General features: G+C 61.0%; 5 protein-coding genes across 5 annotated transcripts; 2 read left to right on the forward strand and 3 right to left on the reverse strand.

Moving 5' to 3' along the window:
• Nucleotides 1–65: 65 nt before the first annotated feature.
• On the reverse strand, nucleotides 66–1,852 carry PLICBS_005525 (uncharacterized protein; the record flags this gene model as incomplete). The annotated part of the gene is made up of 3 exons (XM_018319208.2): nucleotides 66–1,088; nucleotides 1,144–1,667; nucleotides 1,744–1,852. 3 exons carry the CDS (start codon nucleotides 1,850–1,852, stop codon nucleotides 66–68), a joined length of 1,656 nt encoding a protein of 551 aa, XP_018181682.2.
• Nucleotides 1,853–5,729: 3,877 nt separating this feature from the next.
• PLICBS_005526 (uncharacterized protein) lies at nucleotides 5,730–8,282 on the forward strand (the record flags this gene model as incomplete). The annotated part of the gene is made up of 3 exons (XM_018319209.2): nucleotides 5,730–6,029; nucleotides 6,083–7,652; nucleotides 7,711–8,282. The coding sequence occupies 3 exons, from the start codon at nucleotides 5,730–5,732 to the stop codon at nucleotides 8,280–8,282; spliced, it is 2,442 nt and encodes an 813-aa protein (XP_018181683.2).
• Nucleotides 8,283–9,077: 795 nt separating this feature from the next.
• Nucleotides 9,078–12,151, reverse strand: PLICBS_005527 (uncharacterized protein; the record flags this gene model as incomplete). Its single annotated transcript, XM_018319210.2, has 2 exons — nucleotides 9,078–11,779; nucleotides 11,848–12,151. The coding sequence occupies 2 exons, from the start codon at nucleotides 12,149–12,151 to the stop codon at nucleotides 9,078–9,080; spliced, it is 3,006 nt and encodes a 1,001-aa protein (XP_018181684.2).
• Nucleotides 12,152–17,972: 5,821 nt separating this feature from the next.
• PLICBS_005528 (uncharacterized protein) lies at nucleotides 17,973–20,020 on the reverse strand (the record flags this gene model as incomplete). Its single annotated transcript, XM_018319212.2, has 4 exons — nucleotides 17,973–18,799; nucleotides 18,854–19,235; nucleotides 19,294–19,646; nucleotides 19,990–20,020. 4 exons carry the CDS (start codon nucleotides 20,018–20,020, stop codon nucleotides 17,973–17,975), a joined length of 1,593 nt encoding a protein of 530 aa, XP_018181686.2.
• Nucleotides 20,021–20,540: 520 nt separating this feature from the next.
• PLICBS_005529 (uncharacterized protein) lies at nucleotides 20,541–21,065 on the forward strand (the record flags this gene model as incomplete). The annotated part of the gene is made up of 1 exon (XM_018319213.2): nucleotides 20,541–21,065. One exon carries the CDS (start codon nucleotides 20,541–20,543, stop codon nucleotides 21,063–21,065), a length of 525 nt encoding a protein of 174 aa, XP_018181687.2.
• Nucleotides 21,066–21,195: the final 130 nt, after the last annotated feature.

Consider the following 21,195-nt stretch of genomic DNA (forward strand, 5'->3'; position numbering starts at 1 on the left):
GGGTATAGAAGATCGGGACCACCATTCAGGATGCAGCTGCTGTCGGGGTTGTCGCTCGTTTTTAATCACAGCTCATCCGGCTGCAAGACGGGACTCTCGCCCTTTGCATCCTGCCCCGACGGCATCGTGTCCGGCTCGCGCTTCTTGCCCGCCACATCGTCGGCAATGAGCCGCGCCACGTTCATCCCCATCAGCGCGCTCGTCTCCATGGTGGATATGAAGCTCTCGATACCCGAGGTGTAGTACAGGCCGGGCCCGATGATGGGATCTTGGAACGTCACGCGTGGCAGCTCGATCGGATACGAGTGGAACCAGTGCGGGCGATACCACGAGATGGGTTCGACGGCGGCGGCGGGTGCTCCGTCCTCTTGGGTGGACCCGACAAAACTGTCGGGAACCTTGACGCCAAGAATGCGCGACAGGAACTCGGGCGTCACGGCCTCGGCCGAAAAGATCTTGTAGACAAACTCGCGCTTGTGCGTCTTGGGGTTGACCACGTGGCGCAAGGTGCTAATGGAGTAGAAGCCAGTCTTGCCGACGCCATCGGGGCCCTGCTTTGCCTCTTCGTCCGGCCCGAGTGTCGTGTACACATTGCTGGGCGCCTTGCTCCCGGGCTGCAGTTTAAAGTACTCAGCCCGCAGCTTGAACGGGGACGCGAACAGCGTTACGTGAAGCTTCATGTAGGGGATCTCGTCGATGTGGTGCTTGAGAACGCCCTCGGCTGCACCAATGTTGCTGTACTGCCAGGGCGAGGCGATGATGACATTGTCAAACGCCGTGGCTAGCTCTTGCGCGTCCGCGGTCTGCTCGCCGGCGTCTCTGGCCGAAATGATGTATTTGCGGGGTGCGCCCGGCTCTACATCGCCTTTGGCAAAGGCTATGGACGTGACCGTCGTGTTGCGCAGCAAGGCGGCGCCGCTGGCTCGCACCATTTTGTCAAAGATTCGCCAATTCCCGCCCGCCACGGACATGGCGCCCTCGGCAGCAAAGGAGACCATGGCCTCGAGGCCGTGGATGTGAGCAAGATTCGACGCATAATTGACACGCGTTGCTGCCTGCATGATGTCGGTGGTGAATCCGCCTTTGATCTGGGCTACCGTCAGCTTCACGTTCCATGTCTGCATCTCGTTCGAGGGCACGGACATTTTTCTCGGCCAAAAACTGCTCCCCCGTGATGGCTGTCACCTTGTGCAGGCCGAGCTCAAAGGCCCTCTGCGTCAGCGAGCGGAACGGAAAGTGCGGCTCCTCGTAGAGACGCAGAAACGTGCCGACGACGTCCTTGACGAGCTGGACCGCGCGATAGGGCGCCAGGCCGTAGCGCCACCACATGCGGGCAACGTCCCACCACCATGACGAGCCCTCTACCGCCTGCCAGACGATGTCGTTGCCGTTCCAGATGGCGGTGATGTCTCCGGGCTCATCGTCGCGCAGGCTGCCAAAGGGGAGGTCAAAGTGCTTCGTGGCATTGTAGAGGATATGGTTCACGGCAACGAAGATGGAAGCGCCCTGCTCGATGGGCAGAGCGGGGTCGTCGTAGATGTTGACGGTGACGGTGCGGCCGCCAATGTGCTCCGTCTTCTCCAGGATGGTGATGTTGATGGGCACACCCTCCTGAGCGGCATATCGCTGCAGGTGATAGGCGGCAGAGGATCCAGCAGCGCCAGCGCCTGCACGGAGGATTGGGAGGCGTCAGCTATGGGCGGGCTGCGTGCCATTGTCTCGACGGCGGCATTGTTCTCTTACCGATGATGGCGACGTTGTTCACACGGTCCCCGCGGCTCCCAACAGCCGACAGCTGTGTGGCGGCCGCTGCCGCACCCACCAGCGCGAGACCCAAGCTGGGCGAGCGCATCGCGAAGAAGCCGACGACAGATACGAGACGATTGAGGCGACGATTCAGCAGCGAAGGTGATGCCGCGTCTCCCGGGCAGTAGGGTGATGTTGTTCGGGATAAAGGGCGATGACGCGGTTGGCAGGCCGGGCAGCTTCGTAATAAGGTATGGATTGGCAGAGCAGCATCTGGGCCGGGTCAGACTCACTGACGTGCGAGGACGCCCTGGAGCTCGGGCGCCAGCAGGGGACCCGACCAACGACTGCCGGCGGCCCCACCCAGTAACACACACCACAGCCAGCACACCACCAGCTTCCATAAGCTCTGCTGCCGCTCCCTGTGTTCATCTGCATCACGTGACAAAGCCACCACGATCAGGGGTCCCGCGAGACACTGGGATTTGCAGAGGACGATGCAACTTGGATGGTCACACAGCGAGCCGCAGATGCAGATGGCGATTATCGAGCTCGGCTGTCGTTGCTGAGCCCCAACTCCCCAGGCAGGCGGGCCAGGTTGGTGGAGCCGGCCAAAATAGCACCTAGCTAGGTGTACAAACTGGGGCGTCCCACCCGCCCGCAAGTCGTGTAAGTCGAGTCTCATACGAAGGCGGTATGCCGGCTCTGACACCGCCATCCTGCACCAAACTCAACCGCCCAGTACGGAAAAAAAATGTCGGGCAATGGCGAGGCAATCCAACTCTCTCTCATTAATATTTTTCCCTTCTTCTGGTGTCGTCTTTTTGCCCCTCACAGAGCCTGGGGTAGCCAATCTGCCACAGTCTCGCTGGACGTTTCGTTGAAGACGTGTGGCTGGCCAAGACTGGAGCCTCCGTCTCGTCTATTCGCGGATTTTTCATCACAGTGACACGGGCCATCCGTTGCCATGTGCGTGGCTCTATATTTAAGAGATCGTTGGCTGCGGCATGGAGAGATATGCACGCTCTTGACAACATGTCAGCTGAGCGCGTCCAACTCCACACTGTCACTGGACGCGGTGAAGTTCGCGCACAGCCACGCCATCTTGAAATAACCATAAACCGCCTCGGGCCAGTAGCGACAAAAGGCCTTGTCTTGCTGAATTTACTAGAAATCATTTCAACTGCCATTTCATGGGAGGAGTGCTATTCGTAGAGCTAACTTTTGCTAGTTGTAGAGCCCACCCTAGGTCCCAACTGGTACCGCAGCAGCAACGGCAGCAACGGCAGCAACGGCAGCAACGGCAGCAACGGCAGCAACGGCAGCAACGGCAGCAACGATAGCAACGACAACACCGATAGTAACAGCAGCAATGTCAGTAACGGTAGGAATAGTAGCAAATTACTTGCAATAGGCAGAGCGCCGCTATCGTTCCATGTCTGCATACCATAATTGCTGGCGCGGCATGGGGGTACGGCGCGGCCTCAGGAAACGCAAGGCGGCTCTACAACTAGTAAAAGTCGGTTCTACGAATAGCACTACTGATTCACGCGCAGCTGCTTCCTTTTCATCCCCGGGTCATCGGGCTTTGGCACACTTCGACCACGTTTCAGGAACGAACTCGCTCGACAGTTTCTTCCTCCAGCAAACTCCGACAACAATGTTAACGCCGAAACTACTTGAATATCGTCCGTCCAGCAAGGCCACGCGCTTCGTCGAGATTTAGGACACACATCCTAAGCCGCGGGTTGCACCGGGCCGACAATATCCACCACGACAGGATGGTGGCGATTCCGTACGCCCTCCACACTGAGGGACTGAAATGGAGAGCGTGCTTCAGCCACGTGACCGAGGCAGATGGCGACCTGTGGCTCAAGGCGTTGGCCGGCCTTGTACTGTACAATAGCGGACCTTACCGTTGCGTTTGCAGCAAAGGAAGGCCGAGCAAGGGGGAAAGCGTGAGGGGTGAGCTGCCAGCGTCAAGTCTCAAGGGCCAACACCAACGACGCTGACCCCGCTGTACAGACCCTTGTGACTTGAGTGTGGGCGGAACGCATTGCCACATGAGTGGTGCCAGGTCCGTCCTACCGGTGGCAACCTGGTATCTTTGTCGGGGCCATGCTGGACTGCATGAGTATGGACGTCTCGGCCGGCACGAGATGCCACAAGCCCATGTCGCCTCTACGTAGTGGTCTGCGTTGGCTGCTCCAGCACTCGGCAGAATGCATAGGGGGTTGCACTGTACAGCAAGGTAGGTACCGTGCTCCTCTGCTCTGCTGCTCAAGTACCAATGCATGCTTCACTGTACAATACTGTAATTCCTCCGTGCGGATGTTCCGTGGGCTGGCGCTTCAAGCAGCCGCCAAGCGGCGGACGGTTACGGCCACGATCCGGTCACTGGAACACATACTGCCACAACATAATGCGCAAGATGGAACATCCTGAGACCATCTTCTTATCAATTGCGCCTCGTTGACGCCAGATGTTGTATTCTTGTTGTGGCCTGCATGTCAGCACGTGCCAGGGCAGGTGACGGGGACCAGAGTCGTGGACAGGCCTACTGGTGCGCCGCTGTCGGCGGCTGTTCCCGTTGGCCCCTCTGCTCTCGCCCACACATCAATCACTCACTGCGAATCCCCATCTCAAGCGGCGCGACACGGCAACGCATCCAAGAACGAAACAAAAGTCCCTTGTCTGATTGAGCCCCGACGTCGAGGGAGGACACAGTATATCACAGCGCGCCGCCAACGCGGTGCACCCCCAAAAATGCCGAGATACCCGACCCACTGCGCGAGGCTTGCGATGCGCATCGTCCACCCAATGACGGCCCCGGAGTGATCTTCCAGATGCGCCCAATCTGGCTCAGGGGCCGTTCCCCAGATTCCAGATTCAAAAGGTTCCCGCTAGATCCGTCCTTTGGGCAGGTCTGCCGCCGGCTAGGGCCCGCTGAGATAAGAGTGGCCTACAAACGACGTCCCTGGCTTGGCTCGACGTGCCGCTCACCCGGCATCATCATGAAGATGGCCGTGGCAGGGCGGCAGTGGTCGTGTGACTGCGCGCATCGCCGTCGCCATTGCTACAGTGCAGTATGTGGAATCTGTTACGCTCAAGATGCATTGCGTGCGAGCATCGGCCCTGGCAGAGTGCTGACTGCTGCCAGTTGCGACTCCATGGACAGTCTCGTTGCAATTGCCGCCAACACCTGCGTCAAGGCGGCCACGGCGGTACCAAGTCGTAGAACTGTTGTACATGGAATCCACCGCTCAACCGCTCAGAGATCTGACCTCGTCTGATATCTCGACAGCTGCTCCGTGCAGACGAGAGTCGCGACGCACCGTGCGTCACGGGTCCCAACGTGCCCACCCTCTCCCTCTCCATGACCCCAGTCGTGTGCGAGGGTATCGCCACCCCGGTGGCCAGAGCTGTGCCCGGAGGAAGTGCAACATGGGCATCCACCACCTGGCCGATACGGGTCAAAGCGGGTTGGCACTGGGGCTCGCCGCCCGCACATGGAGGCGGGCCGGTATCGACAGCACATGTGGAACCATACGCTTCTGCCAACTGCGAGCGATGGAAGCAGATATCCGAACGCCACGATGCCCACCCCCTCACGAGCCAGTACGCTGGAGGGCGCTGCTATTGAGAACTTTTGATCCTACATGCCGCCTTTCCCGGCTCACAGCTTCCATCGATCCGTCCCTCACCATGGTGTCTCTCCTACGCGAGCAAAGCAAGATATGGTTGGCGACACAGGTCGGACCAGGGGCATCAGCCGCTGTCTTGGCGAGCCCTTGGACAGATACGGCCACCACGCCGACCGGATAGGCCGAACCGACACTGTCGATCTTTCGTCTGATGAACCTCTGCGCGTTTGCTATTTGAAGCCTGTGGTTCGCCCATGACAACCCCCCGTGCGCGACAACCACGGCCCTTGAGCATTGTCCAACGTTCCTCCTTCACCCTCGGGAGACTGACTGGTCAGGATGCCGTTCGGATTCAGATCCCGCAAAGGGGGTGGCGACGCCCCCATCGCGCCCGTCGCCAGCTCCACGTCCTCGGACCCCAATGAGCTCAACGAGAAGAACATCATTCAGCCGGAGCATGAGCAGCTCAACGACGAGCAGGCCGCTCGCCGCCTGAGGCTGTTCCGTGAGGCGGCGGCCAACGATCCCAACATCGATGTCGACGACCTCGGCGAGGTTGACGAGGCCGTCATGGGCCACCAGGTCACCCGCGAGAACCAGCTCGTCGACGAACTTGTCGAGAACTCGCCCTATCCCGAGGTAAGAAGCGATGTGCCGGTCCTGAGCAACACTGCTGACCCATCGACGCCTAGGTGCGCGCAGCCGTTCGCAACTACGACGTGGACCTCCCTGCCAACACCGTCCGTGCCTGGTTCATCGGCATGCTCATGACAACCATCTTTTCGGGGATGAACATGCTCTTCTCGCTTCGTCAGCCTTCCATCGTCATCACGTCCTATGTCGCCCAGCTGGTGGCATACCCCGTCGGCGTCGGGATGGCCAAAGTGCTGCCGAACCGTGAACTCAACCTCTTGGGCCTCAAGTTTAATCTCAACCTGGGTCCGTTCAACTTCAAAGAACATGGCCTCATCGTGCTCATGGCCAATGCCGCGTACGGTTCCGGCGCTGGCTACTTCACTGATATCCTTACGGCGCAAAAGGCCTTTTATGGCTTCGATTTTGGCGTCGGGTACGCCATTGTTCTGGGCCTGACGAGCCAGTGCATAGGCTTCGGCATGGCCGGCCTCGTGCGCATTTGGCTCGTCGAACCGGCCTCTATGATTTGGCCCCAGGATCTCGTCAATGTGGCCTTTATGTACACGTTGCATGACCATACCAAGACAGACCCGGCCAAGACGAATGGATGGACCGTGAGTCGCTATCGCTGGTTCTTCTATGTCTTTATCGGCGCGTTCTGTTGGTACTGGATCCCCGGCTACCTCTTTCAAGCCCTGAGCGTCTTCGTCTTCCCTACCTTCATCGCCCCCGATAACGTCACAGTCAACAAGGTCTTTGGCGGCTGGACCGGCATGGGTCTGCTGCCCATCACCTTTGACTGGACCCAAATCGCTGGCTACACCCTCTCCCCGCTGATCCCTCCCTGGCATGCCATCGCCAACACACTGATTGGCGTCGTCGTCTTCTTTTGGATCGCCTGCGCGGGCCTGCACTGGACGGGCACCTGGTACGCAGACTGGCTGCCGTTCAGCGATCCGACGTCGTGGGACAACACGCAGAACCCCTACAACGTGTCTCGGATCCTGACCCCGGAGAACACCCTCGACGTCGCCAAATACGAAGAGTACTCGCCCATCTTCCTGTCCACAACCTTTGCCATGGCGTACGGCCTATCCTTTGCGGGTATAATCGCTCTGCTTTTCCACGCGGGGCTGTTTCACTCCAAAGAGATATGGATGCGCTGGCGCGACAAGGAGCACGCCATGGATGACATCCATGCCAAGATGATGCGCAAGTATAAGCAGGTTCCGCAGTGGTGGTTCCTCTGCGTGTTTATCCCCATGTTTGCACTTTGCTTCGTTACCGCCTATGTGTGGGACACGGGCCTGACGTGGTGGGCCATTATCTTGGCCATGGTCATTGCACTCGTGTGGCTCATTCCCATCGGCATCGTCCAGGCCATCACCAACATTCAGCTTGGCCTCAATGTCTTTACCGAGTTCATAATCGGTTACGCGTTGCCCGGACGGCCCACGGCCATGATGATGTTCAAGACGTACGGCTACATTACAATGACGCAGGGCCTGGCCTTTGTCGCGGACATGAAGCTGGGCCACTACCTGAAGCTGCCCCCGCGGACCATGTTTTGGGGCCAGATCGTGGCCACCGTGTGGTCCGTCTTTGTCCAGGTCGGCGTGTTTTACTGTAAGTCGCCGCACATGGATGCACACTCGAAGCGTCAGTGCTGACAGAAATCTCCCAGGGGCCCTCGGTGCCATCAAGGGCGTGTGCACCGAAGACGCCGTCGCCAAGTTCACGTGCCCCAACGGCTCCGTCTTCTTCACGGCGTCGATTCTCTGGGGCCTGATCGGCCCGGCGCGCATCTTCTCCGGCACGGGCATCTACAAGAACCTGCAGTACTTTTGGATCATCGGCGCGGCGGTGCCCACGGCGTTTTGGCTCATCCGGCGGCGCTGGCCCAACTCGTTTGTGCGCTACCTCAACGCGCCCGTCATCTTCTCGGGCAGCGGCATGATCCCGCCCGCCACGGCCCTCAACTACCTCTCGTGGGGGCTCGTCGGCTTCATCTTCAACAAGTGGATCCGCACCCGCTGGAGGGGCTGGTGGATGCGCTTCAACTACATCACCTCGGCGGCCCTCGACAGCGGCCTCGCCATCAGCACAATCATCATCGTCCTGACGCTCAGCCTCACGGACACGGCTGCCCCGAGCTGGTGGGGGAACAATGTCGGCGCCAAGACGCTCGACACGCTCGACGCGGCGTTTAACAAGGTGCTCGCGCCGGGGGACACGTTTGGGCCCAAGCACTGGTAGATGCACGTCAAGACGGACACGGGGGTTAGGTACCTCACGCCAATGTCGCTCCCTTGTTGTATTGGGTTACTTGTCCCAGCACGTTGCCCCGTTGTCTCATTTACGAGGCGGTACAACTGTACTTCATATAGCGTAGCAGCTCATACCTCCACACTCTCATAATGCAAGCCACAGCACTCGCTATCACACATGTAAAGTATGTACTCTGCTTCACATCCGTACGCATCCAGTGCCTTCCCGTGTATTCTCGTTCGTCCGCCTTGGCACTCAGCCATCACCTCGCCTCAGGACACAAATACATGGCATCACGACCGTCACATCACGCACCGCACCATAGACGCCCACCACCACACCGTGCCAAGCATATTTCATAAGAGAGTCAAAAATCTTCATTGATATCTTTACGCTAAGTCTCAATAACCGCCAAGTCCAACGCGTGATCCTATCCAAGATGCTTTTTTCTCCCCTCCTTCGGCGTGGTGGCGAGCAGTGGCTATATAACCTACTGAACCCCTGCCCCGCCCCCCATCCGCCGTACAAATTCGATGTCGATCAGAAAAAAAGCATTTGGGTATCTCTCGGCCGGCCATTCCAGCCCAAAATAGAAATTCTCGACGAATTCCCGCAGTAAGAAAACGCCAGACAGGATGTATGAGATGAATGATTCGCGAGGTGAATATAGATCCAACATCCACGGGAACAATACCGGTTTCGTTGTAGGAACAGTTCGATCCCAACCAAGAAAAATGGAAAGTGTGTGTCAAGGTGGTGGGCAGGGCGTGTGGTGGGCCAGTCTTAGCTGCTCTCGTCGCTGCTGCTGTATCCGCTCTCCAGGCCGCCGGCCGTGGCGGCCGAGCTGCCGCCGGTTCGGGCGAGCGCCTCGCTGGCGCTCTTGCTCCGGCCACGGTCCGACGGCGGGGCAGCCTCGGCGCTGCTCATGGACTGCTTCCTGGGTTCCTTTCGGACCATGTCGAGCGGCGGCGGCTGCATGTCGATGTCGTACATGCGGTGGGTCTCGGGCTCGTCGTCGGGGTCCTCGCCGTCCTCGTCTCCGCTGCTGAGGTCCACGCCGTCGGGATACCCGTCGGACTGGTGCGGGTTCGCCCGGCGGCTCATCAGCTCCTCCGAGGACTCGAGGTCCGAGTCGTCGGCCTCAGATTCGAGGTCCGAGTCCGAGTCGCTCGAGCCGTCTGTGCTGAAAGGAGGGAAGAAGATGGCGGGGGGCGGGAGCGGGACGGGAGGGAGACGCTTGATGCGGCCCGAGACATAGTCGATTTCCACCGTCGGTTCACCTGCTGGCTTTGCCATGGCCGTCATGGGGCCTGGCGACGACGTCGACATGGTGGCGAGGCGGCAGATGATCCCGTCCGTAGTTTCGTCCGTGTTCGTACGGACCAGAGGAGGGTGCATGGGCTTGACGTCCTTGGGTCGCTGCGTAGTGACTAGCACCATGAAGTGGTCTTCGGGCACAACTCCGCCTAGCCCGCATGGCTCCAGCGGGACCATCTCCATGTACTGCTGGTCACCCGACCAAGTCGGCTCAAGTTCAATGTCGGTCATGTCGTTACCCGAGTCACCGCTCAAGCCAGGTGGCTCCCCTTCGCTGTCAATATCCATCTTGGCGTCGGCATCCAGCTTTGCCTTCAGGCCATCGGACAAGGGCCTGCAGTTGAGCGATGAGCCGGAATATGACCTCTGTGGCACAGGGCGTGCAGATTTGGACGGCGTCTCCTCTCGAGCCTGGCCACTAGACATCATGTAGGTGGCGGGCGACATGTCGCCGGGATCGCCAGACAAGTCGGTGCAGAACGGCGCGCCACTGTAGTAGATGATGGCGCCGTCATGCCGGCGCTTTCTGCGACCCGTCGTGCCGGAGCCACTCAAGCCCCAACGCGAGTCTCCAACATTGCTGTCATCAACGGGTCCAAACGAAGACAATGTGTCGTCCGGCGACGTCCCGCCGTTCGGGGACTCTTGCTGGGCAAACATTGGCTTGTAGTGAAAGGTATCCGAGGACCCGGATTGCTGGAGCTCCACCTTGGAATGGTTCTTGCTCGAGTTCCCAGAGTGGTAGTCCTCGCCGGTCGAGTTGCCCGTCTTTTGACGCTTGCGCGACACGTGCTTCTTCGAGACGCTGGAGTCGTCGGTGTCGGGGCTGCGCTGCGAGCTATCCCCAGAGCTGTCGCTAGAGAATTTGGTACCTTCGCTGCCTCCGCGCCAGCGAATCTTGCGTCCGTCTGGCGAGAGCTGAAACTTGGTGCTGATGCTAGACACGGCGGAGCGCACGAAGCTCGGGGTGACGTTGATCATGTGGAGCTGCGCCAGGCTGCACAGCAGGTTCAGGTACACCCAACCCTCAGCATCCGCGTGGACGTCTGGGGTGAAGTGCGGTTCCTCGGCCAGGAGCTCGGGGGGGACCAGACCGAGATGTCTGATGTACTCCATGTTTTCGGACGGGACCTGAACGCGATCGGGGTCCAGATCCTTTGGATGGGTTGCCCGCTGCTCGGGTGGCTGCGGCACGTTTGTTGGCGAGATATTGTTGCCCGAGCTGCTGTTTCCATTCCCGCCAGACTCGGTCTGGTCACCGTTCGAGTTGGATGCGGAGCCGTTGTCGCGGGATCTGCTTTTCTTGCCCGCATGGCCGGGATGTGGCTGATCCGAGGGCAGGATTCGGGCCTCGCGCGATGGCTCAACCGTGGCCAAGCTCGGTGGATGATGCGACTGTTGCGTGCTTTGAGCCTGATTCCCCGTCACGACTGGGGCGAGGCTGCCACTTGGCGCGGGATTGGCGACCTCCATCGCGTTTCGCTTGTGAGGCGCATGTCGGCCTCCCATCTTGCCCGTGAAGAGCTGTTCGAGCCGTCGGACGACCAACTTTCTCCTCTCCTTGACCGTCATGGCCATATGCCGCGGGTACAGGCCTTCGGGAATGTCCTTCAGATAGTTCTCGACCTTTTGCTCCGAGGTCTTGGCGCGCGAGTTGTTCGGCGGACGGCTAAGCGACGTGCCGGATGAGTTTGCACCGGTAGACATGGACGCGTACGCCGAGTCGGCCGGTCGGGCGTTGGAGCCGGACGAGGAGGATGCATGCTTGGACGCCGAGCCTGAGCCCGAATACGCGTGATCGCGGTTACCTCGCTTCGACGACTTCTTTCGCTGCGACGATGACGCATCGGGAGACTCTTGTAGACTAGCCGTAAAGTCGCGGAGCGTGGCCTCGAGCTCTCGCCGCTTTCGCTTGGGGAGGCCGTGGATCTTGATCTCGAACAGCTTCTCCTTCCGCAGCATATCCGGACCCATCTGCTTGTATCGCTTGAGCTCGTCCTTGAGCTTCTGTATCTCGACAGTCAAGTCGTCGATGACGCTGCGGTACTCGTCGGCGCTGCTGCTCTGGGCGCCTGTAAGTCTCGGCGGGGCGGCAAGGAACTGCTGATGCTGGTATCCCTTTTCCTCGTTGGAAGAATCGGATTCCTTCTGGAAGAATGGAGGGTCGACTGCGGCAGACGAGTCAGCTCGTACGGTTTCCCAAGTCGGAGACGTGTCTCGCTCCGGCGGCACTCACCATCCATGGTGTTGTTGTCGAATGTGGCCGTCGGGTTTTCGTTGGATTGGTCAAACCACTTCTTGGGGTCGCTCTGACCAGTCTCGTGGCTGTCGCCCGACGAGTTGCGTCTCGGCGAAGAGGTTGTCTGGCTCGTGACGGCCGGGCCGGAGCCGGGGCTCGCTCGGAGGGAGGCATCGCGGGCGAGCCGGTGGTGTCGCAGGGTCACCGAATTGGCAGGGGAGGTCCGGCGCGGGAGGGGGTGGCCGGTTGGTGACACTGGAGGTGGTTGCGTGCCGTGTGACTTGTTTGCGGTCGATTGCATCGTCGTGTCATAGGCGTGTTGGTCTATGGGATCATGTTTCGTCGCCGTCGTGGGTGAGTTGGAGGGACTTGGCGTGGTCGACGAAGCCAGGGCAGCGGGCCTGGGGTGGTGTTGAGTGTATATTCAGCCGCCTGAGAGTGACGTAGCGGGTTGGGCCCTGCTGGGGCAGCCGTTGCCAACCTTTTACAAGAATATTAGCCGGGCGTTCGGCGACCAGACGCCGCTGTAGCGGAGAATATGCGTGTAAGGGATTGGTGGCCGGACGGGCTTCCACGCGCCGTGATTGGCCGGCTGCCTCAATCTTCGATCGATGGCGGCCCTAATTGGCGTATGACGAGGGCGGCGGGTCCGCTGGGGGCTTTGGGGGGGCGCTGTCACTCACCAGGAACGCCTCGCAGCGCACGCCGTGCTGAGGGGCCGCTTCTTTGAGTTTCTGTCGCAGGGTCTCTGGCGATCGAGCTCTGGCCCTGGGATCTAGCCGGGGAAGGGGTCCCGGACGGTGCGACGCTGTCTTGATTCGACGGGTTCTGGGCTGATGGATGATCCTGATGCGGATGCTGCTGATGCTGATGGATGCCGTCGATGGGCCAGGTGAATTCGAGATTGGCGATGCGATGCCGGGCAGGGTCGTTTGCTCGCGACAGGTCAGTCCGTCGTCGGTCGGTCGAGCTGTCCGTCGCCTGATGTTGTCTCGGTGGCTGCCGGTCGGTCGAGAGCCAGTTGACGCGTTTCCTGCCGCCCAGGGTGCTCACTTCCAGGTAGCGTTTCAGCGGGCCGCGACAGCGTTGCAGTCCAACTCCCTCCAGACCTGTTGCCGTGCGAATGTGCTGCGAGCGTATGAAATGAGGGCGACGCGTCGACGGGTGAAAGGCGAAGATTGTGAACGTAGAGACTCCGACGGCGGTCTCTCCGAAGCGTTGACTCGTAGATAAACCTGCACCGACAATTGACAGTCAGAAGAGTGGCCCCCAAGCTTTAGACTCGCGATGGTGATCGATGGCCGATGAGATCGTCGGCCGGCCGAAGGCGGTAGGGAGGACAACACCCTATGACCCTGAGCGGTTGCAGCCACCCAACATCACGCGAGGCTGGCGTCTGGAACGGCAATTGCAGCGCTCACGCGGCAGCCAGGCGACGAGAGACGGCGGCAGGGACGGGAGGGGTGTATGAGACGGGACGACGAGGCGTGCAAGCAGGAGGAGAGGCGACGCAGGCTGCAGGGCTGGGATTCTACTCACGATGAATAGCCGATGAAGCAGCTTGTCGGATGGCAGAACCGAATACTAGCGTAGCGCGTGCGAGGAATCGTCCGCGTACGGGGATGGATGGAGAAAATAAAATCTTACGGAGGCGCGGTCTCGGCAACGCGGTACAAAGTACGAAGTAGGGGATCTTGGGGATTTCTTTGATGAATGGGGAAATTGGGCTCGGGGAGGCAAATGGCGAGAAATCGGAAACAAGAGCAGGCCTTTTGCGGAGTCGCCGCGAGGAGGAGGAGGTGGAGGGGAGTCGTCAAGAAAGAAGAGGGAAAGCCTGGTCAGTCTGCGCCGCCGCCGCCGCCGGTCGGTAACTCGAGGTGGGTGGTGGGCGACCAAAACTGGGCACACGCCATCAACTCATTGACGGCGCCGGCGGCCCCAAAGCAGGCATCGCGAGAAACCTCCACTGCCCTGAGGTGGCCGGCCGGGCGTGCGTGCAATGCGGTGCGGTGCGGTGCGGCTGCGGTGCGGTACGGGTTCGAATCGGGCGCACTGTCGGCCTGAGCCTTCCATGGTGCGCGTGGTCGTGGCGGCGGCGGCGGCGGCGCGGCGGCGATGGCGGCGGGTGGGTGGGCGCTGGGGCCCCCGATGGATCCCAAGGGCCGCCAGATCCAGCCCTCATTGCCCCGATTTCGACGGCCTATGGGGGCAGCGCGCGATCACAAGTCATCGGGGCCAGAGCAGATCCAGGGTCCAGCCAGCAGCAGCCCATCAGCAGCCATCAGCTAACAATTCCAGGCCGGCTTGCCACCACCCACCTCGCTTTCCTCGCACCCCCGTTGGGCCCAGCAGCCGTGGGGGTGTCGCTACAACAAGCTCCAGCCCGCCGTCGCCTCTTCCCCTGCCCCAGCAGCACCATTCTCCACATCTGCGAATGCCCTCACTTTTTTTTCGCCCACGAGTGGCAAAAAAATCCTCTCCAGCCCCCCATCCTCCCCCTCACTGGCGCAGCTGGCCCTGTTCGTCCTGCCACCTGCGTCGACTTGGACGCAGCAAGGCCCGCCGGCGATGCCCACCAGGAGGGGGGGGCGCGCGGGCGAGGCGAGAGCTGTGGCACACGATGCGGCGCGATAGGGCTTTCCAGAACAAGGGGAGGGGGGCAATCAGACATCTGCATCGTGTTGGGCGAAATGCCACATTCCCGAGGCAACCAGCACGTCTGTCTCTTGCTCGCAGCGAAGAAACACGCTCGCAACCTGCAGCCAACTTGCCAAACCTACGTGCGTACTTTACCTGGACGACTACGTAGCTTCTGCGCGGCCGGCCCCTCCCCTCCCTCTACCTTATGCAAAGACTGACGAACGGCAGCAAACCACGGCCCGAGCTTGGGCTTCAAGCGCTGGCCCCAGCTTTCGGCCCACGCCCCACGCACTGTCGTCGTCGAGTCTCGTCGGCTCGTCCAGTACCCGGGCGCGACTGACGACGACGATGGGACGCAGAGCCCAGCCAAAGCCACTCGTGGGACCACGGTGGGTGGTCCCCTGAGTCTCCCGTGATCTCGCTTTTGGCTGGTCATCGAGCGCGGCGCTGCGGTGCGCGAGTCCGCAGCAGGGTGGAAGCGTGGTTGTCGCCAAGGACACCCCTGGAGCCAGCCAGCCAGCTCGGAGGTTGCGCAGCATGGCAGCGGTGCAGTCAGTGTGCTGGGCGGCAAGCACTGTTCCCGTCCATATGCGCCTGCATGTCCATGGCCTCGCGAAGCCGAGTCGATACGTGAAGAGGGCATCCAGCCGTGGTGGTGATGCCCACGATTCCAACCCACGCATCCACGCTTCGCAGGCAAGGGCGCCAGCAGCACCGCCCCGACCTCGTCAACATGCATCACCTGCTTCTCTTCACATAAATTGCTTGCCTGTTGCAATGAGACGACAGCCGACCATCCGACCCTCCTCACGGCCATCAGGTGAGAGCGCCCCCAGGGAGGGTGTCCCCCCCCCTGTCGGCTGGGCTGTTGCAAGGTTCCCAGGAATCTCCGCGTCCGCTGAATGGCCTGAGCTCTCCCTCCCGGCAGTCACCACGCATTTCCCATTCCGTGCCATACTGAATTATGCCTGCTCCTTCGTGCAACCCAACTTGCCAACCCTGCTGCTGCTCCCCTCCCCGCGCCGCCGCGCCAGCAGACGAGCGTTCTAGACCAGCCCAGGCCACGGGACCGGCCACACCAGCCGAGGAGATACGAAGAGGGCGGCGGCGGCGGCGGTCCGGGACGGGTTGGTGCATTCATCCATTCATTCATTCATTCATTCCTCGTGATGTTTCTGGGCGCGCGGCCTTTGAAAGGCATCTCCTCGTCCTGGTCGTGCTGTCATTGCGAGCGGCGGCGGCGCGCATCATGTTCCCTGTTGACGCCCGCAGGCGCGCTGGGCCCCAGACGTCACTTGGCAGACAAACAGTGGACTCGCCGCCCTGTCACGTCGTGTTGTCGCAGAGGGGATCAGCCTGCGCCTCCATCTCGCCAATGGAACCGAGGAGACCACCGACCCCCTTGCAGCGCGCCGAACGCAGCGAGACATGCCAGCGCCGGCGTGCGTTTCTCTTTCTCTTCACGCGCACACACACACACATTGACCCCCGTTATGTACATAATAATCCAGGGTAGTCGCCCTCTTCCCACTCTCATCCATCCTCGCGCTCTCTGCGTCTCGTCTTCCCGCCGGCGATCCCTTCCCCAGTCGGGCACCCGCTGACGTAGCTCGAGGCAGGGTCCCCGTGTCGGTCAGCGGGCGAAGGGTCCTTGGGAACCCCCGCTGTCGAGCCATGACGCAAGCGGGCCTGATAATTCAGGGTCCTCCTTCTCGTCTTTCCGTCAGATTCTGTACGCCGCTCCCGTGGTCGTCGACATCAAACGGAGCCGGTGACGCAGGCCAGACGGGCCAAAACGGGAGACGGTTTCGAGGGGCTGGGCGCTGCAACGCCGCCGTGTCATGGCCCGGCGCCCACGCCCCACATCCGCCCCGGGGTGTGGACCACTGCCCGTGTATGCACCGCAGGCCCGGCTTCCGATGCCGGGCCAGTTGCCATCCATCATCGCCATGTGCCGTCAGCTCCAGCCCTGCCGCAGCACCCTGCGTTGGGCAAGCACTGCAGATTCAGGGCAGGTGGCAAAAAAGGGGACCGCCCTCCTTCAACAATGTACAATGTATTATGTAAATAAACCTGCAGACTGCATCTCCCGCGCGGCGCGACGCGGACGCCACAAGGGGGGTTGCGCCTCTGCCACGTCCCGCCGTGATTGGGCGACTGCCGCGTTCATGGCAGATAACCTTTGTCTCGATCTCGGAGGCACGCGTCGGTAGTCCAGATCATGGAGCCGTCCCAGGGCAACGAGCAACAGAGATCACGGCTGCCGGGATGGGGGCCCTGTCGCCGAGCCAAGTCCGCGTGCTCGCCTATCCCCGTCTCGGTCAGGACTCAGATCTGTTGACTCGTTTTCGTTTCGCCCATCTCACCATACTTTCCCATCTTTTGCCGTCGAAGACTCATGAAGTTTCCGATGTTTGGCGTGGATCTGGCCTCGTGGACTCCGTGTCTTTGGGACACACCCCCTTGATGTACTCCCCCTCTTGATGTCGTACCTGGCCGGCCCGGATCTCATGACAATTAGACGCCCTGGACCGGCGGCCCATCGAGTAGTTTCCCGAGGCGCGCCCCGGACCCTTTGGACGTCGATCACGGCGCCCTCCCCGCCCCAGACGGCATTGTTCACTCCAGGCCATCCTCGAACCGGCGGTTTAGCTACTGAAGAACTCATCCAGCTTGGACCCTTGGGCCACTGCATTGGACCCTTGCCCCAAGTCTCTGTGCAGCAGCAGGCTAGCACTTACACATCGCGTGTCTCCCTCGCCCGCCGCCTACACATGCCGCCGTACCCCCCGGTGCTACGGCGTGCCTCCCATGCTCCCCTCGTTCGGCACGCAGCCGCCCAACTAACCCCATCGTGCAATCCAAGCTGAACACTACTAGTCCTAAATAACCCACCAAGCCTTGCGGACGGGCGTGACTAGATGAGTACCAACGTTGCCTACCTAGCTACCCTGCACGGCCTCCGGCGCTATGGCCGGGAGCCCAGCTGCCGAAGAGCTGCAGAGGCACTAATTGGCTTACTCTAATTCCATTCTGGGATAGCTATCGGATATGTTGCTCCGGCTGGAAGACTAGCCTGCAATTTCCTTGAACCGAAATGTTTCACATGAGCTGCCATCGCATTTTGTTCCTAAGATGCGGATATGTCTATCCTAGGGACCTCACAGGTAGTCGCCCATGACATTTCGCGGTTTCGTTGCTCATGTACGAAGACCACAACTACGAGCCAAGCTGTTCTGCAAAGTCCGTATAACATGGCCAGTGAGTGGCTCTAGTAGTTATTCTTTGCACGCCTTGTATCAAGTGTCTTGTATATTTCTGCATGTCTGCGCACAAAATGCTTTTGCTGTCTATCAACCCATTTTCAAGTCGCACGAACCGGCGTCTTATCTCTACACCACTCCTCAACTCCTCTCGTCATAATCTCCGTTCGTCATCATCATCATCTACACTCTTAAGTCCAATTTAGAGCGGTCGCCGCTTTACTCAGCACTCCTCTTAAGGTCCTTGGCCAGCAGCGACTCGCCCGTCATCTCCTCGGGCTGCGGCAGACCCATGGCGGCCAGCACCGTCGGGGCAACGTCGCCCAGGACACCGCCGTTCTTCTTCAGGCTCCAGCCCTCGGGGGCGTTGGCCATGAGCAGCGGCACCTTGTTGGTGGTGTGGCTGGTCTTGGGCTTGCCGTCCTCAAACTTCATCTCCTCGGCGTTGCCGTGGTCGGCGGTGATGAAGAGGATGTAGCCCTCCTTCTTGCAGCCCTCGAGGACCTTGCCGATGGCCTTGTCGGTCGCCTCGCAGGCAATGACGGCGGCGTCGTAGACACCCGTGTGGCCGACCATGTCGGGGGGAGCAAAGTTGTTCATGACAAAGGGGAACTTTTGCTCGCCGAGGCGCTTGCAGACCTGGTTGGCCACGCCGTCGGCGGACATCTCGGGGGCCTGGTCGTAGGTAGCGACAGACTTGTTCGAGGGGACAAGGTCCTGGGCCTGGTCGCGGGTCTCCAGAGGGAAGACCTTTTCGACGCCACCGTTGAAGAAAAAGGTAACGTGGGCGTACTTTTCCGTCTCAGCAATGTGAACCTGCTCGACGTTTTGCTTGCCGAGCCACTCGGCGAGGACGTTGTCCATGCGCTGGGGCTCAAAGGCGACCTCGAAGGGGTAGTCCGTCTTGTACATGGTCATGGTGACGAGCTTGCTGATCTTGGGGTACTGGAAGTCGGGCAGGACGGAGCGGTCGACGTCGCCGAGGAGCTGGGTGATTTGACGGACACGGTCCGATCGGTAGTTGAAGAAGAAGACGGTGTCGTCGTCTTTGGGGGGCAATCAGCACCAGCCGCTGCACTTCTGGGAGTGGAAAGACATACCCTTGATGCGAGACTCGTCGCCGCCAACAATGATGGGCGTCAGGAACTCGTCCCCGTCCTTGCCGCCGCCACGCGCGTACCGCTCACGGACGGTCGCGACGGGGTCCTCGCTCGCCTCGCCCTCGCCGTGGCACATGCCCTTGAGGGCAATCTCGACACGCTCCCAGCGCTTGTCGCGGTCCATGGCGTAGTATCGGCCGACGACGGTGGCGATCTGGCCGACGCCAATCTCCTTGAGGTTCTCGAGGAGCTCCTGCATGTAGTCGGCGCCGGACCTGGGGTCGGTGTCGCGGCCGTCGCCGAAGAAGTGGATGAAGACCTTGGGCACCTTGTACTCCTTGGCGGCCTTGAGCAGGGCGTACAGGTGAGTCTGCTTGGAGTGCTGTTGTCTGCATGTCAGCTTGCTCGTTCAACGTCGAGTCCGGGTGTGGATGACTTACAACACCGCCGTGGGAGACGAGGCCGCACAGGTGCAGCCGGCCGTTGCCATTGGCGGCGCTCTCAAACGTCTTCTTGATGACGGCGTTGCTGTTGAGCTCGCCCTTCTTGATGGTCTGGTCGATGCGGACCACGTCCTGCCAGACGACGCGTCCGGCGCCAATGTTGAGGTGGCCGACCTCGGAGTTGCCCATCAGGCCCTCGGGCAGGCCGACGGCGAGAGAAGAGGCCTCGAGCTCGGTGTAACCGTCGGCGTCGGCGTACAGGGCGTCCATGACGGGCGTCTTGGCGTTGGTGATGGCGTCGCCATCCTTGGGGCTCTGCTCCGAGGGGATGCCCCAGCCATCAATGACGACTGTGCGAGCGCAAGACCAAGAGAATTAGCCATCCGAGCTCCAGGTAGACCAGGACAAAGCAGACGACGAGGATGTAGTCGGGGCGGCGGTGGCGGGGGGCAGAGGCCAGGGCCGTGGGGCTGCCGCGCAGCTTCTGCTGCTGCGACGGCGGCGACGAGGGTGTCGTCCTGTGCTCGTGTCGCCCCGGCACGCGGCGTTGCGGCGACGGCGTGGAAGGCGTCGAGGGCCGGTGCGCATCGCGGGACGCGGCGGCGGCCCCTTGGCGGGGCAACGGTTGGGGCGACGATGACGATGAGGAGGAGGAGGGGCAAGACGGGGGGCAAGTGGAAGCAGACGACGTACTGAGGCAAGCCTTGTGCTCGGTCTTGGACATGGTCGGACTGGTTGTTTCAACGCTTCGAGAGCGACTGCAAGAGAAAAATCAAAAAGAGTTTGCCAATTGGCCTGTGTGGTGATGATGGAAAGAGAGGGGAGCGAGAGAGAGAGAGAGAGGAAAGAAAAAGAGCCTGCGCTATTTGGAGCGCGCCCCCGGAGCTGCGACGGAATGGAAACATGAGGTGGTGGGGTGCTTTTTTTGGCCCATCCCAGCATGGAGCGATGTCATGGCTTGCCGATAACCCGTCATTTTGCTGGCTTGCTGGGCCACTGACTAACGTACGTTTGCCCACAACACCACCGCCGATAAGCAGCCGCACGCGTTGCGCCTCTCCAAACAGCTCCGCTCTCGCAGCTCGTCCAGCCTCAGTCCAGTCCAGTCCAGTCAAACGTCCCACGCGCGCGCGCGCACCCACTCCCACGCCCGGTCCTGCAGAATTTCGCCGACGACCGCCGGTGCCCATCCACGCGCGCATATAACCACACACACACGCAAGTTACAACTCCCACGCGCAAACATGGCCGCCGCCCAGCCATCGTCGCGGCACGCCCTCGCCCTCCCCCCGACGCTCTCCCCCGACGACCTCGACACCCTCTCCGAGCTATCCACCGTCCTTGCCAAGGTCCGCGCCGGGATCCAGTCCTCCTCGGGCCTCACCGCACCCGGCGGCGGCGGCACGGGCACCACCCCGGGAGCGAACAACCACAACAACAACAGCGGCCACGGCGGGGCTGCAAGTGCCGGCACCGGCAGTGGTGCTGGTGGTGGCAACGACGCCGGCGCCGGCAACGCCCAGCAGCTCTCGTTCAAGGACGTGCCCGGCGCGACCGACGGCATCAAGCACAAGCTGCAGCACGCGCGGGCGCAGATCCGCTCCCTGCCCGACATGGACCGGTCCATCGACGACCAGCAGCGCGAGATTGCCGAGCTCGAGGCCCGCATCGACCGCCAGCGGCAGCTGCTGGAGCGCCTGCGCGAGAGGGGCGTGCAGTTTGGCAAGGAGAACGGCGCGGGCGGCGAAGACGTCAAGATGGAGATGTAAACGGTAGATCGGCGCGGCGGGCAGACGGACGGGCATGCGTTACAGCAAACGGCGTTACGGAAACGAAAATGGACGGGACGGGCGGCATCACTTATGGCACGGCGTTGGGGGAGAATTTGGATCAGACGGT

The sequence above is a fragment of the Purpureocillium lilacinum genome (assembly GCF_023168085.1).
Source record: "Purpureocillium lilacinum CBS 284.36 DNA, scaffold_4, whole genome shotgun sequence".
NCBI lineage: Eukaryota > Fungi > Ascomycota > Sordariomycetes > Hypocreales > Ophiocordycipitaceae > Purpureocillium > Purpureocillium lilacinum.